Raw genomic sequence first — 17,432 nt, forward strand, 5'->3', positions numbered from 1 at the left:
GGAGCAAGGTGGTCTAGTGGAAGATGTCCCTGCCCACAGCAGGGGGTTGAAACTACTTGATCTTTACAGACCCTTCCAGCCCAAACCATTCCATGATTCTATCATTCTATTAAAAATGACAGAGCCAATGACAAAACCACCATATCAAAAGTGCCTGACTCTGCTCTCCCTCTCCAGATGCTTGGTCAGCAAATTCTACAGTCCAAAACCAGGAGGTAGAACTTACCAACCAAAGCTGGGGACAAGCTCAGAGCCAAGCTCAGGTCACACAGCCAAAGACACCCCCTCCAGCACCCTCCAGCAGTGTGCAGCATCCCTGGGAAGGGAGCACATTGCCTGCTAAATGCATTCTCTGTGCAAGGGTGAAGCCCACCCCCAGACACCCCATGCGCTGGGAAGCGACTGCTCTGCCCCACTATCAAACACTGAGCCCAGCAGAAGAAGAATCACAATTTATAGATTTTGAAGCCACTCTCCCATACCCAGTGCAGAGATAGAGCTGCCACAGCTCACACAGAGCTAGCATATGATGGTTCCTGTCACCCATTATCCGGACCTGGCTGCACTGTGGGAGTGGGTGCTGGGATACCATGCAGGCTACCAGCTGGGCAACTCATCCCCAATGCATCACACACCCAAGCCAAACCCAACAAGAAAATTATGCAGAGACTGAGAACTGGGCCTTCAGAAGAGGATCTGGCATCACAGGACTGCAGCACTAGAGATAACAGGAGATTACTTCACTGTTTGAACATAAGCTCTTAATTAAACACTGAAATATCCCGACAGGGATGGACACTGCAGCAGAGCCAGACCTCATGGCTGGCCAGCAGTACAGTCAGCTGCTTAGGGATCCAGGACTCTACTCCCCAGAGCTCTTCTATCACCCATCTGCCCATCAAAAGGTGATAAGTTCACAGTGCCAAGGTTATCTTGAGGGTGCTCAGGGAAAATGAGGGTCTCTCTTGTAATGAAGGAAATGGAGCAGATAAGGACTCATGTATACCTTGAAAAAGTGCCTGAATCAATTACATTCACTTCAGACTGCATCTGAAATATTCCCTTCATTTGGAAACAGCACTGATAGAGCAAATAGCTCTATTCTGTCCCTGCTTCTTATTTGGACAAGGAATAGGTGAATTCCTATAAATAGTAAATTCTAGTACTCAGCTCTAATACTGTACAATTCCAATATGAAACGTCACTGAAACCCTTTGTTAGAACAATCAGTAATGTCAAATTCCCCTGTTTACCTCCTTGCATTTGCAGGTTTTATACACCTGGGATGAAGCCCTGCAGTCAGTGCTGAGCTACCCAGGGGAAGCAGAAGGCTTGTTCGAAGCCTTTGGAGATGTTAATCCAAACCAGAGCTGAGGGATGGAGGTGCATTGCAGGGTGGCATTTTCAGGCATTTGGCCCTGCTATGCAAATACAGCTCTCCACAAAAATCTGCAGCTCAGGAAAGATGCCCACAGAGCATTGGTGTTCCAACACTGGTCCAAGATTACACAGTTTGTTGATAGGATACAAAATTAAATGGAGCTCATAGCAGAGTTTGTCACAAGTTTAGTCAACAAAGGAATTTATTCCTGGATGTGTTTTTACTCCTCAAATATTTTAAGGAAATATATAAACGGGGCTTTCAAAGAGAAAACTTACAGGTCAGAGTGTCCAGTGCCATATTACTTTGGTGGTGACCCATAATCACAGTACAGGTCAAGGGCAGAAAACCCCCTTTATTTTCTCGTGCATAAAGGCAGTGACCTCATTCCATGGATGCGCAGTGAGTCACAGCCGAGCCATTTAGTCCTTCAACCTGAAATCTCTCCGGCCTCAGGCAGTGAAGACAAATTGCCAAGAAAAGGTCCCCAAAAGACATCTTTCCACCCACAAAGGCTACACAGGGATGCTGACTGGTCTGATAGATCATCACCATTCTCTGATTCCCCTTGCCCTGGGGCACAAGCAAGTAACAAGGACAAGGTCACCCTAAGCTCTCTCTGAGGTGGCCAAAACAAGCTGCAGGATGGGAGCTGAGAGCCCTCTTCCAGGGCAGCTTTGGGAACACTGACAGGACCAGCCATGGCTCCCTGGGGTCGGGTGCCAGGGCCATGCAGGCACTGCCAGGGGCGATAAGTATGGGTGATCATGCAGTACCTGCTTATGGTCAGCCTGCTCAGGACAAGGCTGGGCATTGGCACTTCCACACCAGGCCCCCCTCAACCAGACAGTTTGCCTGGACAGGTCGCACCATCCCTGTCACTCGCACACACCCAACCTTCCCCAAACTGTACAGAGCAGGAAGCTCACCCAGCCCAGCCATGAAAGGAATGTGCCAGGCATGGGGAGAATCCTTGATGTCCAGGTGTCTACAGTTGCTTTCCCCACCAAAAGCAGTACAGATGGACAAACTTCGCCAAGAAAATAAGATCCCAGCAACAGAGCAGCTCCAGGACCTGGCCTGCTCCTTCCCAGGTCATTCCCTTCTCACAGGGAAGGAAATAAGGGCTGGCCAGTGAGTGACAAAGCTGTGGCAGACAGAAAGTGCTGGAACCCCATATATCTGTGCTGGGACAGCTGTCACCCAAACCTACACTGGGACACCAGGGAGGTAACTCTGCTCCAAATCCAACAGAAAGACAGAAGCAGGTGGGTGGTGAAGAACAAGGAGATGTGACCAGGCAGAGATGCAATCAGGCAGAGATGCCTCCCTCATGGTACAGGGTGAGGTCCCCTCCTACCACCTATACCACCACCCTGGCACTGCTGCAACCCCCCCACAGCTCCCTGCCCGGGAGTGAGAGAGAGCACTGAGGAATTTGGGGGGATTAAAAGCCCAGTAATCCTCCCTGCAGGAGCCGAGTATTAACATTCCCCCGGCCAGCGGCCACCACTGACCTACATCTCCCATGGGGACAGTGGGATGGGGAGGGCAGTCACCTGGTTTGGGTTTGGAGAAGCATCCTCCCATGGTGCCGGGCGGGACAGGCAGCGGCGCCGGGCAGCTCAGCCAGGTCGCGGCCACATCCTCTCATGGTACAGGGCCAGCTCGCGTGTCCCAGCTCCCGCGTCGATTCCCACCTGCGCTGGGTAGAAAAGCTCCATGAGAGCTGGTCCGGCCAGAAGGAGGGAAAGCAAAGCCGGGAGAGTGCCGGCAGCACTGCGGGCACCTCGGTGACCTGAGGGACATGGGGACAACGAGCTGCTGGGGTCACCGTGCTGGGAGACACTGCTAAAATCAGTTATGAAGTTTATAAATTCAGTCATCAAAGTTAATTACAAAAACCCTCATATCATTTATGGCCAGACTTTAATTAAATTTCCCAAAGCCCTGCCTTTGGGAATTAAAGCTCTAAGCACACAGGTCACAGCTCAAGTACAATGACTGAACCATAAATACATTTCAGTTGGGGTTTTTGTGTTATTAAGAGATGGAAAAAAAGAAGTCTGCTCTATTGCACAGTCCTGCAAGTTCCCCTATGCCAGTTATGCTCATTCCTGAAAAAATGCCATTGGCTTAGGAACAAATAATTATTTAGAGAAATGGTGTTTGATATAAGACCATTTTGCATCAACCTCATTTTTTTACACTATTGAGATTTTTTAAATTTTTTTTTTAATTTTTAAGATCAAGTTGTGTTTCTCTTATTAGCTTTGACTTGGGGTGCTCTCAGATTTGGTAAAGACTAAGAATTTAGATAAACCTTTCCAATTCCATTCCATGACTGAAAACAGCAAAGATTCATCCAACACACTGGCAATAAAATAGGATATTTCATTCATTTTACTCATTCCTACATGAATTCAACTGATTTACTATGGTTTTCCCATATATTTTTCAAAAATCCCTCTGATCTGGGTAGGAAGTTAAAAACAATTTCCAAATTATATTTTGAGACAGGCAAACTAGGTTTTTCTGTAGTTTAGAAAATGCCTTGAGATCTTTACAATGAGAAGAAATTAGAGAAGTGCCAGGAGAGAGATACCAAGCACCTCCTCTCTTTAGTTTAAACATCAACTCAACATATCAGGATGTATCCCCCCTGTTTTCAGCTATATCCCTCCAAAACACACCTTCAAACTCCCCTTCCATGCACAGCATCACCTCTGCCATCCCCAGCTGTGTTGCAGAAGCAGCTTCAGAGTCTGGATCACGTTGAATAAGCAACCCAAGCTATAGAAGAACACAAGCCCGCTGCCTTGCCCATGGTGCAAAGCAGGCAAATGCTATTTGACACTCTGCAAAGAGGGATTACTAAATGCAGAGGGAAGAGCTCTTCTCCCAAGAGCATCCTAGGAAAGTAGCATGACAACGTTTATGAAAGAGAAAATGCAAAAAAAAAGATACCATGTAACAAGATGCATAAAGATAGAAGACGATTTGGGAACAGTAGGAGAAAATGCAGTGGGGGCATTACATGCAGTAGCTGCTGTAGGGTCCTTTTCCAGAACCAGCAGAGAGAAAGGGAAAATGGCTTTGTACCAGGCAAACCAAGTCTGGAATCACTGATGTATCAGTGATAGAGGACAACAGTTTAGTGCATATAATAAAATACTGCCACTGATGCCACGGGAGCAAACCAAGTCCCCACTAACCCAGATCAGCTCCTTGCAGTGGATTTCCTGCAGCAGAAGTGGACACTGTGGCGGCAAGACAGGATCATGCCCCAGGAAAGCAGTGCCCTGGCACCATTGCAGCATTCCCTTGGGATGCTACACATATGGGGGACCACAGCAGGGACCCCTGGACAGGTGATGGGTTGGATGGCAGAAGGGTGGGTCCCAAATATGCCTCACCAGTGAATCACTCCAACTTCCCCAAACTTCCCAGAAATGCTGATATGGGACTGGTTTCTAGCATGTCTGGCTGGTTTTAACAAGGACTTGGAGTGATGTCAGAGTTCCTGAATGTTGGAATATCAGCCATTCATCTGAGATGCTTTTGCTTTGTTTGGATCTTAAAAATGACGATCTGCAACCATCCCCTCAAGCCTACTTCACATCTCCTAGTTTTTACACTCACAGTCCCAACAACCTTTCCAAGGCACTGAGACATCTGCACCTCCCAAAGCAGGTCAGAGGGAAGGGCTGCTATCAGAGGTGTCCCTTCTCCACTCGTAGAGTTCACCAGGCAACACAAAAATGGTTCTTGATAGGATTTCAGCTGATGCCATCAGGGGAAAAGGCATCTGGCTGCTCCCAGCCTCACTCTCAGCAAGCACATGGAGATGCTTCAAAGTCACCTGAGACTCAGCTGTTGCAGAAAGGAACCAGCCTCCCCTGTCAGACCAATTCAGGGGACACAATAGGGCCATGTCACTGCTAGTGGCATCCAGAGGTATTGATCCAGAGCTGGATCCTGCAGGATTTGTGGCCAAAGCCATAAGCTCTGTTAGGAGAAGGAAATAAGCCCACATACAACACAATGTAGCTGAACCCAGGATCACTTGTAAAACCTTGCTACATCCTGAAGAGTGACAGCCTGAACTGAGCAAGGTGTCCATGCTCAGCAAACCAGTTCATCATCTGTTCCCTGAACACAACAACCCTCTGTAGCACACAGCTGAACAGGAATACCTTCAGCATCTGCTCAAAGAGGGCAAGAAGGAGTGGGCTACCAAAATATGAGGCAACTGTTGTGGTGCTGAGGAACATACTACTTCCATCCCTAAAAACTCTAGTGTGAATGAGGAACTGGCCCTACACCTGGCTGGCTGCAGAACTCTATCATCCAGCACTGCCCAAGCATAGAACCAGGGACACCAGCCTCCTCCCAAACAGGAAAAACAGGGAAAATGATCCAACAGGAGAAACATGGGAAACAGTTTAGAGCTACTCACCATGAGCACTTCCCCTGCACAGCAGCAATATACGTAAAATATGGCAACATCAAGCTTCAGTGCAGGTCAGGGATATCAGACCAGACAGCCACCTGGCTCAGCCCAGTGTCCACTGCCTGAACATGGCCAACAGCACCCATCTTCCATGAGCAGGCAGGAACAGGGCAGGAAGGCATGGACACTCCAGCCCACACTTCCTTCCTGCTGGGCACAGAGCAGGATCCAGAGCCTGCACCACTTCTGAGCAGTGCAGTGCTGGCAGAGCTATTATTAGCACTGCTCTGCAGTGCCCTAGGCTCCTGTTCTAATCAAGTGCTCTGCTGTGACTCCAAAATCCTTTCCAAGAGATAATGTAGCAAATACATAAGTGTATTAATACACCATAGGTATAAATAATGTTTTCCCCCGAGCATCAACTTGTGTTTATTGCCCCAGTATCATTTCCTCACCTGGCACCCAGGTCCTTCCCATCCAGCTGCAGCATCTGTCACCATCTGTCCTGCTGCTGTAAATAATCCTGCATCACCTGCCTAGAAATCTGGCACAGATATGAGAACCAAGCCATGCCCTATGACATGGACATCTCACAAAGATGTCAGTTTGCAGTCCCAGCTAGCTCCAGCTGAAGACCTCTGTGGAGCCCTGACAGGGACACACTTTTCCACCGTTGAGAGAGTTCCCTCAGCCATGATTCATCTGCTGTGTGAAGGGGGCCTGGTGCACATGAACACCAGCTGCCCCTGCGGCCTCTCCAGGCTCCTCCAGACACCCTAACTGAGCTTCTGGCTGCACACTCACCTTTTTGTGGACATCACCCTGACCTCAATTGCCCTGGCCACACCAACCCTGGGTGCCACGAGAGGAAGAAGAGGCGAGAGGGCTGCTTCTCATTCACTTCTCACTTGCCCAGCACAGGTCCCCTTACCTGGTCCCCTGGACAGATAGAGGGGGTTTCTCTACCTCTCAAGGCAGCCTTGCCCTCTCTGTCCCATTGAACCCCTCCTCTCAAGCCCTGGACCCAAATTTCCTCTCCTCGGTGATGTGTCATCATCATTCCCAGTGTCATCAAGAAGATGACTAATATGACTCCTGGGCCTAGCAGGTGTGAGGCCAGAGAAGGCAGGCACTCAGTGACAACTCACCACATGCTCTCAGAGAAGGGACTCTGCCCTGGGGCCAAAGCATAGGGGAGACAAAGATGCCAGAGCAGCTGCCAGCTCCTGAGGATCCTGGATATGACTACCAGAATAAGAAACATCTCTGTCCCTGGGTCTTACAATCCCTGATCCTCCAGGCTTTGCACAGCCCTGGTCCTGGTCCTCCAACAGCTGCATCTCCTCCGCTGCCCTGTCCTCCTTTTGGGACAGACCCAAGCCAGCCCTAGGTCTGCTGGGGACACAGTTCAGGTTCCCAAGGCTTAGGAACATGCCCATCATTCCAAGGAAACCAGACAGCAACAGATACTCCCATCTTGCCATCACCAGCATCCAACCTCCATTCTCCCAGGGATCATTGCTCAGCCAGCCTTTCTCCTCTCTTGATTTCCAGGCACTACTGCTTGGACTGGCTCCCTCTCACAGCTGGAAATGCCTGAATGATCTCTGCCATGGGTCCAGCAAACCAGACTCCAAGGATTTTTATCTTCTCCACACAGGTGAGCTCTCTGCTTCCTCTGCAGTGCTCTGCAGCAGGATCTGGAGGAAAGGTGGGGGGCAACCCGGCAGAGCACCTAGAAGACCTTTGAGGAGGTTTCTGAAGAACCACTGGAATTCAGTGAACAAGTGGGGCATCTAGGACGTGCTCTGTTCCCAAGGAGATGACTTTTGTCTCTCCATTGACATCACCAGTCTGAAGGAGAAGGGCTACAGGTCCATAAAATGCCAAGGTCCACATAAGTGAGGATGAGGAAGGTCTCTTCTCAGACACACAGCAGGATCTCAAAGCAGAGGTCAACAAGAGATATCTCCCAAAGACTTTCTGTCAGGATGAGGAGGAGAGCTTTCCCCAAGTTCTCCTCAGTACTGGAGAACTAATGAAAACCACAAAGGAGAGGTAGGCAGTGTGAGCACTGGGGTGCCTGTTTCCCAAAGAGAGTCGATCAAAGGGCCAGTCAAAGAGACATTATACCTCTCAGCAGCTTTTAATGCAGGGAGCATTAACATGGCAGCCCCAAGGCAGCTGTGGTCATGACTACACTGATATCTTCCATCAGGGTGGCACCTCTTGCTCTGCACCTTCTGCCCTCGATCGTGGCAAAATTTAGGCTGGAAGAGGTCTCTGTTGGTCATCTGACCCAATTCCAGGCATGAGCAGGGTCACATACCAACCTGGATCAAACCCTAATTCTGCCTTAAGCTTTGGAGAATGGACCCAACACTAATCACTACAAGACCCACTAACATCTGGGGGTCCTCAAGGGTACCAGACCTTTTCAGATGTGTATCAGCTGGAAAGATCCAGTGGTCTACAAAGAACAAGAAAATCCATTCCTGGTATCTGAAGACCACTACAGAACACCCCATCCACACATTTGCCAGATGCAGAACTCATTAAAAATGGGAAAAGGAGATGTTGAAAGATTTCACTTCTTTAACACTTTGTAGCATTGATGGTCTTCTGGTGGGACAGGAAATTAATTTTTGCTCCTAGGATACTCCACTTCTGGAGTATTTTGTGGTGCTGAGACCCCTGATGTGCCTCCACACAGAGGAAGGAAAGGGGTTAGGCAGTTGTGCTGTGCCCTGGAGCCATGACAGCCACATGACAGGTCGGGCACAGGGGTTGCTCACATGCTCAGAGAACAGCTCATTGCCAGTTTGGGGCCAGGAAGGGTCTTCCATGGAGATTGGCACAAGTGCCAGGGGGCTTTTGCCTTCCTCTACAGCTCTGAGCATCACCCTTTGCCAGGCTCCTCGGGGCTGTTTCTGGCCCAGTGATTCCTTGCTGTGGCAGGGCCAAGAGTCCAGCTGTGTGTGTGATCTCTCCACCTCTCTTCCCATGGCAGCTTTGTTTTTCTAGCTTTCAGTTACTTGCAGCATAGGTCTTCTAAGGCAATGTCCAACAGCTCTGCATTGAACAGGAGCTGCTGGTTTTTAACTGCCCCTGCATACAATAACATTTTCTTTTTATTAAATCTGGGTTCTGTTGTCTGCAAACATTTGCATATTTCTGCCCTGAGAACTTTGTCCTTCAGCACCTTTATCAGCTCCTCTAGATAATTTTTGGACTCAGAACAATATTACAGCTATTTGAAGAGCTCAGCACTTTCTTATTGTGACATCCTTCATGGATGTCTTTAAAGGGTCCAGGTCAAATAATATTTTTTCTGCTGTGTTTAAGGACTGAGCTCAACATCTGAAAAACTTGCTTATCTGCTCTGCAGTGTGAAGGGTACCACGTGCCTGTTCCAGCTATTCACATCCAGTTCTGCAAGCTGGTTCCCATATCCCCCAAGCAGTAACACAAGAGGAGGGGGCAGCTGGAGCCTCAGAGCATCTAGTGTCACAATTTATGCTTGCAGGGAAGAGCTGGCCTTGACTCTGGTCCCCACTGTGGGAAAAAACAAGCCCTGATCCCAAACCATACCCTATCCACTACAGCACTGCCAATTCTCCATACATGCAAAATATTGTCTTTAACAAAAGGCCAGCAGGAGCCATGGAGCAGACCCAGCAGCAGACCTGTTTTGGTCACACCCTACATGCAAAGCACAGTACAGATCCCACCATGGCCTCTCCAAGCCATCCCACAAAGCATAGTACAGATCCCACCATGGCCTCTCCAAGCCATCCCACAAAGCATAGTCTGTCCCATGGGGTAGCCCAGGCTCTGGTCCCTGGACACAAAGACTGGTCCACCTGGTCCTGAACATCACCAGGGCCCAGAGCATTCTTTCCCACCTACCTCTTCACCACACACAATGGCACCTAGCAGTGGACCCCATCCCTCAGCCCCACCACCACCCTCTGTGGCTCCATCCCAGCCAGACACATACCCACCCTGACCAACCACACACCCTTGCCACATCACCAGCCCCCACACACCAGACTCACAGTCATGATGTGCTCTTACAAGGGCTGCCCATTTCTCTCACCTTTCAGTGGATTTGCTCTAGTTTGACTCCCATAGTGTTTAGTCAGAGCTAAGCAGTGGGCTACCACATTCACCAGGTTCCTCCACACCTGTGCCAGTATTAGAAAGACTTTAGAGTGGTGACTCTACAACCCCCTGTCCTTGGTGAGTACACACAGACTGTCCTTCATCATATCCTGAAGGCCCACTCTTGTTTCATATTAGTGCCACCATGCACAGTCTCAGGCTCACTTCTCCTCCATCTCTGTTCAGTGATGCATCTCCATCCACTAGTGATGCTTTCCACCTCCACCTCCTCAGCCAGTTTCAGCTGCTTTGTGGGCAGAGGGCACTGATAAAAATGTATAAGGTGGACCCCAAGAGTCCGGCCATTCACCAAGCAGTAAACCTGCCTCTGCTCCAGTATCCTCCTAGCCCTACCAGTGAGCAGGCTTCTGCCCAGAGGTGCACCAGCACTCTCCCACAGCTCACCTCCTTCCCTCCCCCAAATCAGCCAGTCTCCACTGATGTGGCGGAGTCCCACATCTCTGTCTCCACAAAGCCTGCCAGAGCAGGAGCCAGCACAGACCCCACAGTGGACACACCACACTCCTCATGGTACAGAGTGGTGGTGAAACAGTATTTGGGCTCTAGCTGTTTCCGAGCACAGCCACACTATCAGTGTCCCACAGCCCACAGGCACCTTCCCACTGTCCTTACCACTCCGCAGAGATCAACTCTCCCAAAAACCACAGCAGGCAGTGGCACAACGTCCTATTGACACCCTGAGTTCCTGTAGCTCCCCTCTCTGCTCACCCTGGAGTCCATCCTCCACCTACTGTAACACCCTGGGTGCCACAGCCCATGATCTCAATGAGGAACCCCCATGTTTCCCAGCAAGATCTGGCTCAGCAAAATCAAACTGCCCTGTCTCCGGGGCAAGCCGCACTCTGCTGCCAAAAAAAACAGCTCTCTCCACTGAACTCTGACATAATGCACACTGATTCTGAACACAACCCAGGCATGGTTGGAGCACTGGGGAGCCCAAGGCTCTACCCCACCCCGTGGACCATGCTGTGTACTCTGTGTTATCAACACCACCCGCAGCAGCCCTGCTCTGACCCCAGGGAGGGGCACAGGGCTTGCATACCAAGAGAAAAAGAGACAGTGGGAAGAGAAACAAGTCACACAGAAGAGTGTGACAGGTGACGATATTTTCACAACAAGGAGAACATGTATTTTTAAAATAACATGAGGATGAAAACAGATGGTCTCCATCCTGAGGTTAACGTTTTTGTCAGGAACCACACTACAATGGATGAAAGGAGAGTCTCACAACCCCTTGCTGTGGTTCCCAGACCAGACCAGTAGATCAGCCTTCCAGAATGGTGTGCCCAACTAGGGACCATGCCCGTGTTCATGTCACTGTTTCTTGTCCATCCACCTCAAAGATGCTGCACACAGGATATGGTAACACTGCTTGCACAGACATGCAATGTACTGCTGCCCACCCCTTGTCCATGGAGCAGATGAGCCAAAATCAAGGGGGCTGACACACAGGAACCCCATTTTCTTGTCTGCCTGGCACCCCAACCTCTTCTTTACCTCTGTAGCTTTTCAACCCATTCTTCCCCCTTGATAGCTCTCCAGCTAGCTTCCCCTTCTCTCTGCCCAACCATCCCATTCGCATTTTCCTGCCATTTCCATACCCATCCCAATCCTGCTGCCTGGCTTCTGCTTCAGGATCCTCCAGCTGCTGGCACACAGTGACTCTGACACCCTCAGAGCAGCACTGGACCCCTCCTTCGCCTCCTGTTCTCTCCTCCACCTTGCTTGCCTAGCCCCGCCCCCCAGTATAGCCATCCCTGCCAAAGCTTTACCTCTCCAGCCACTTCTTGGTGGGGTCCAACATGTGCTTTACACCCACCTGGAGAAAGCAGCACTTTGCCAAGTGATTTCCTTCCAAATGGTCCCAAGAAACAGAAGCAAAAGTCACGCTGCAAAACGGCAAGAGCAGCTCATGGCCCCAGCGATGGGCTGCACGGCCCCGTCTCAGAGCAGGCAGAGAGGGATACGGGCAGGGACTGACGTGCCCTGGTGCACTTCACCTTGTCACCAGAAGTTTGTGTCAGCGGTAGCACAGAGAGCTACAAAGCTGGCGTTTAATGTACCCCGCTGGCTCCTGAAGAGGTGCAGCAGGAACGCCGTGTCAGAGCACGATCAGACAGGATTGTTTTCCTGGCTGCTGCTTCAGCAATTTACCGGCTCCAGGTTAAAGGCTCATTCAGCAGCATTGTCACTGCCACCCCTCCACACACCTCTTTGAGCTGGACAGGAAATCATTAATGATGGAATTTGGTTCAGATCGTAAAGATTTGCCAATGAAAATCATAAATGTTGGAAATTCTCCCCAGATGAAGAGTGCTTGATGCAAAAATCAAATAATTTCACAATACGAGAGACCTTTAATTCTCATTTGCTCCACCACAGGCAGTCAAGCCTCTGCTGTGCTGTCACTGCAAGGTCCCCATTGCATAAAAGAAATCTGCATTCCCCACAGGAGCTGGAGCAGAGCAGAAGGAGTTTATCCCAGCAATGCTTTCCACGACTAACAGCTTCAGTACAATACCACAGTCCAGCTCCATCCATCACACTTAGATGTTCCTTAGATGGGAGACCTTGCAGTTCATATAACCATAGAATGTCATGAGTTGGAAAAAACACACAAGGATCGTGGAATGGCTTGGGTAGAAGGGACCTTAAAGCTCATCTCTTTCCACACCCCATGCTATGGGCAGGGACACCTTCCACAATCCCAAGTTGCTCCAAACGCTGTCCAGCCTGGCCTTGGATGCTTCCAGGGATGGAGCAGCCACAGCTTCTCTGAGCAACTTCTGCCATTGCCTCACCACCCTCATAGTGGAGAATTTCTTCTTAAAATTTAATCTTATCTACCTTTCTTCAGCTTTAAGACATTCATCCCTGTCCAGGCGAAAACACGGTCCCCGAAACAGGGATAAACAAGCTTTTAGAACACGCTGCCGGGAGGATATGACACAGGGACCTAAACCCCGTTCAGGACAAATGCGGCTTTTCTCCGCGACCCACTTTTATGCTGCTTTGATTTCCTGGGCATTTGCTGCATCTCAGGAGAGATGCGGAGACATGCGGCGTTCTCGCAGCGCCTGCCCCCGGCTCCGATCGCGGCCCCGCCGGCAGCTCCGGCTGTAGAGGAGCCCCCGGAGCTGCTGCGCGCCCCGGTAATCCCGACACCCCCGCTGCTCCCGCTCCTGGGGGCAACGGCGGCCGCCACCGCCCGCTCCCCCCGGCCGAAGGTGCGGTGCGGTCCTGGACAGCGGCCTTGCACTGGCAGCTCCCCTCGCTTCACATCTTCCCCGGGACGGGTCCCCGCCACCCCCCGCGCTTACCTGGGCAGCAGCGGCAGTGCCGGTGCGGCGGGCGGAGCGCGGCCGGTCCCGGGGCGGGGCGGCGAGCGGAACACGCCCCCGCCGCGGGGGCCGAGCGGGAGGTCCCCGCTGGCCCTGCCCGCTCTCGGTACACGCGTGCCGGGAGGTCTCTGCTGGCCCTGCCCGCTCTCGGTACACGCGTGCCGGGAGGTCTCTGCTGGCCCTGCCCGCTCTCGGTACACGCGTGCCGGGAGGTCTCTGCTGGCCCTGCCCGCTCTCGGTACACGCGTGCCGGGAGGTCTCTGCTGGCACCAGACACAGCGGGGCAGTTGTTTGTCTCTGTTTGGTCCCGCGGGGCCGCCACTGCTGGGGCTGTTCCTGCCCACCTGAAATAACCCGGCCCGGCCCTTCCCAGGTCACTTGCTTTACATTTTCCTTCTGGAGTCACGTCTGTGCTCGCCCCTCGAAGACAAGGATCTGCATCACCCTCCTCTTCCTCCCGCCTGGAACCTTTCTTCTCCCTAGAAAACTTTTTCCCTTCCCATCATGCCACCTGGCAGTGTCAGCATCTCTCTGTGCCTTTCCTATCACGTGCCCCAAATCTGTTTTTTATTTTCAGTGGACGACTTTTGATACCACCCTGCTTACAGAGGGAGGTTTTTTCCCCTCCAGACCGTTTATCTCGGGTCACTGCTCTCTTACACCCCGAATATACAGCCTCTGAGGCTTTCCAGGCAAATCACTGCTCTTTAATATACAGCTTCAGTTCCCTGCTCTAAGTGGGATGAGAGGTTTAACAGGGCTATTCATCTGCAGTTCTCACTGCTGTTAAATAAAAAATAAAAATAAAAAAATAAAATAAAATAAAATAAAATAAAATAAAATAAAATAAAATAAAATAAAATAAAATAAAATAAAATAAAATAAAATAAAATCCAAGTATGAAGTATTCCAGTGTAGAAGCTCCAGGGACCCACATGCTTCCAGAGCCTTGGGAAATGGACAGTGGGTTCTCATGGAGCTGCCTCAATTCTAAGGCAGGATAAATGATCCCATGTCCAGTGTCTGCAGCCAGCTGAGAAGGAGCATCCCTTCATGTGGTCCTGGGCATGGTGAAGAGCTCCATGGGGTGTGGTATTGCTGGCAGCAGGGACCCCTAGCAGACCAATCACCTACATTTCCCTATCTGACATGCAGAATTTTTGACCTGTGGTGTGAAGAACTGCTCCTGTGCAGCTGGCAAGCAAACAGCAAGGATTGAGCCTTGAAAGGAGACAGTAAATGGGTTTGCAGGGAATTACCCTGACAGCAAGCTCTATCACAAGCTGTGGGTGGTCATGCTTTAAGCTGAAGGAGGGTAGATTTAAGTTGGATATTGGAAAGAAATTCTTCCCCTGTGGTGGGGCACTGGCACAGGGTGCCCAGAGAAGCTATGGTTGCCCCATCCCTGGAAGTGTGCAAGGCCAGGTAGGATGGGGCTTGGAGCAACCTGAGATAGTGGAAGGTGTCCCTGTCAATGGCAGAGGTGTGAACTAGACAGCCTTTAAAAATCCCTTCCAACCCAAACCAGTCTGTGATTCTATTCTATCTTATCTGTGGCTTAGCTGGTGCCACAAGTGGACAAAATTTGGGGCTGTTTTGCTGCACCTTACAGATCCGAGCACATCACTCCAGAGATGGGACAAGCAGCACTGTGGGGCTGCGCTGCCCCAGGAACCGCAAGAGATGCAGCTCCGCCTGCAGTGGGGTGACCGGGCAGAAGTCCAGAGGGATGGACAGCTAGAGGTCCTTCCTTCCCCAGAAACCTCACAGAGCTGCTGGGTAGTGCATACCCCCATGATTGTTGTTTCTTGGGCTCCTGGCACTGGCTCCATCACCCTGACACCACTCCCACACTGAGCGCTGCCTGCACTGTAGTGTTGGTCACTGAAATGTCACCAGTAGGTCCTGCCCAGCTCCTGAGCTGACCCAGTCACCCCATGGTGCTTGGTGGGGCGCTCAGCCATGCTGCTGATAGTGGCAATTGGTGCTCTGGGGCCTGGCTTGCAAGTCTTGCAAGTGGGACAGTGGTGCCTCGCTGCAGAGCTGACAGGGCTGTGCCAGAAGTGCCAGGCAGCTGCCCACTGTGCTGAAAACCATCAGCTCTCTGCCTTCTCTGCAGGTCTCAAGGAGATGACAACCTGCAGCCCTTCACCTCCTACCACCCCAAAATTAACACTCCATCATGCCACTGCAGCAGGGATGAGGGCAGGGGGTTTCCCATCCAGGCACATGCTGGGAAGCCAGGGAGATGCAGGAAATAGGGTGAAGGGCAGGTGCTGAGGTGACCCCATAACCCAGTGGTGGAGCCTCCAGCATCCCAGACATGCTTTCCAGGCTGAATTGAAGCCTCTGCTTCAATGTTTCCTTGCAAGAAAACATCTGCCCTTGCCTGCACAGCTCTGCCCTGCCTTCCCCTGGTAAGGAAATCTGGAAGAAAAGTCAAGTGAGGGAGAAGTGGAAAGGGAAGGGAATAAGGGAGGGAGGCTGTGCGAATGGAACAGCCCAAGGGAGGGAGCAGGTGCAGGCAGGGCCGTGGGGAGGAGAAGGAGTGCTCAGCTGGGACACGAAGGTGCTTTGACAGTGGATCCGCCCTGATGTCACCCGGTGCTTTCAGTTTCTTGGGACGCGACAGAGTCTTGGATCTTCTGGGATGGCTGGGACAGATGTCATGACACAGCAGCAGACCACAGCTGACAGCCCCATTCTGCATTTTCATAAGGTCTTTGCAGAACAGAACATCCGCAGTGCTGGTGTCTCCGTGTAAGAGCTCCAGTCACTGGCCTCCTCCCAGGTCCCCCAAACAGGAACACTGCACCACAACAGCAGGCAGATGGAGAATGACCTGGCCCTGCAGCACTGCAAAATCACCTCCAGTTGCTTTTTGTGCAGTATACCAACATGTAAGTGCAGGGGAGTTGGGGGAGGTGGATGAAAATTTGTCCAAAGGAGGGAAGGGGAGTGAGTGCAGACAGGGGTAGTTCCTGGAGAGATGGACCCTGGCCAGGACCACAGGCAGGAGGGAAGGAGCCAGGTGGTGTGGCTGTGGGCACCAGGGAAGTGTGAGAAGATAAGGAATCATCAGATCAGGTTGTGCCTTGGTCCTCATTGACAGCCTGATGAGTGAGGCTGCTGGAGCCACAGGGTCATGGGAGAGGATGTGGAAGTCACGGCACATGCAACAGTATACTGTGGCACTCAGAGGACTTGCACAGCTAATGGGACTAGGAAGGCTGGGTGAAGATTGCTGGAGGATGGCTTCTTCTCACAAATATGAAGCATAAAGGACAATGTCTTTCCAGACACAGACTGAGGAGCTGGTGACCAGTCCTTGCACACCTCTGACAGATGCTTCTTGAGGAGCACAGAGGGGAGGTCTCACCTGAAGCTGAGGTGCCTGAGGAAGGAGCACTGCAGGGCTGAGGGAAGGCAGGACTGCAGCACATGGATCACTGTGGGTGGGGGTCCAGCGCTACACACTGCCACAAGCAGCCCACAGGCAGCACCACAACAGGTGGCAGGAGCTGCCCTTGATCCCAGGAGAGGGACAGAGCCTGATGGTGGGCCAGGTGTGCTCAGTGCCTGTGCCAGCCTGGCTCCACCCTGCAGGAGCAAGGAGCAGGGCCAGAACCACACCTGGTGCTGGGGATGCTGCTCCTGTTCTTAAACTTCTTCTCCTGCTTCCAGCAGGTCAGGCCTTTGCCAGTCCTGGCAAGGCACTTTCATACCCACATGCAGAACAGGGAACATTAGACTGATTCTGGCTGTCACCTGCAGAGTCAGATGTGCCTTAAGAACTTGTTACTCACAGCAATTCTTCTTCCTCCAGATGAGTCTCATCACTTTCAGTGCACTAACTCAGCACACATTGCACCATTTTTTAAGTTCCTGGAAAGGCAAGTTCCACTTGCTTGCATCTCTAATTTGTTCTTGCTAAATATTGCAACTGCCTGTGGCCACTTTTCTCCCTGCTGCTATACCCAGGTAGAGTGAGATCAACACAGGCTTTACTGAAAAAAAAGTGAGCAGCCAACAACATTTTGGGAAACAGCTCACTTGGAAAACAGAAACTTGC

At 51.2% G+C, this 17,432-nt stretch overlaps 1 protein-coding gene across 8 annotated transcripts in view; it reads right to left on the reverse strand.

Annotated features, from left to right (window-relative positions):
- The window catches only part of AIFM3 (AIF family member 3), a 50,545-nt gene extending 37,155 nt beyond the window's left edge, over positions 1-13,390 (reverse strand). For 7 of the 8 annotated variants that reach the window (XM_088064972.1, XM_005524541.2, XM_005524540.2 and 4 more), the window contains exons 1-2: positions 13,340-13,390; positions 2,941-3,081 (exon numbers count right to left, since the gene is read on the reverse strand). In XM_088064972.1, coding sequence (XP_087921098.1) covers positions 2,941-2,971 — 31 coding nt within the window. In that variant the 5' untranslated portion in view covers positions 2,972-3,081; positions 13,340-13,390. Of the gene's footprint in view, positions 1-2,940; positions 3,087-13,339 lie in introns of all 8 variants that reach the window. The other variant, XM_088064970.1, reaches the window with a different exon arrangement.
- Between the last annotated feature and the right edge of the window lie 4,042 nt (positions 13,391-17,432).

Source organism: Pseudopodoces humilis, chromosome 20 (genome assembly GCF_049639895.1).
Source record: "Pseudopodoces humilis isolate 2021_Gansu_Grassland_sample_001 chromosome 20, ASM4963989v1, whole genome shotgun sequence".
NCBI lineage: Eukaryota > Metazoa > Chordata > Aves > Passeriformes > Paridae > Pseudopodoces > Pseudopodoces humilis.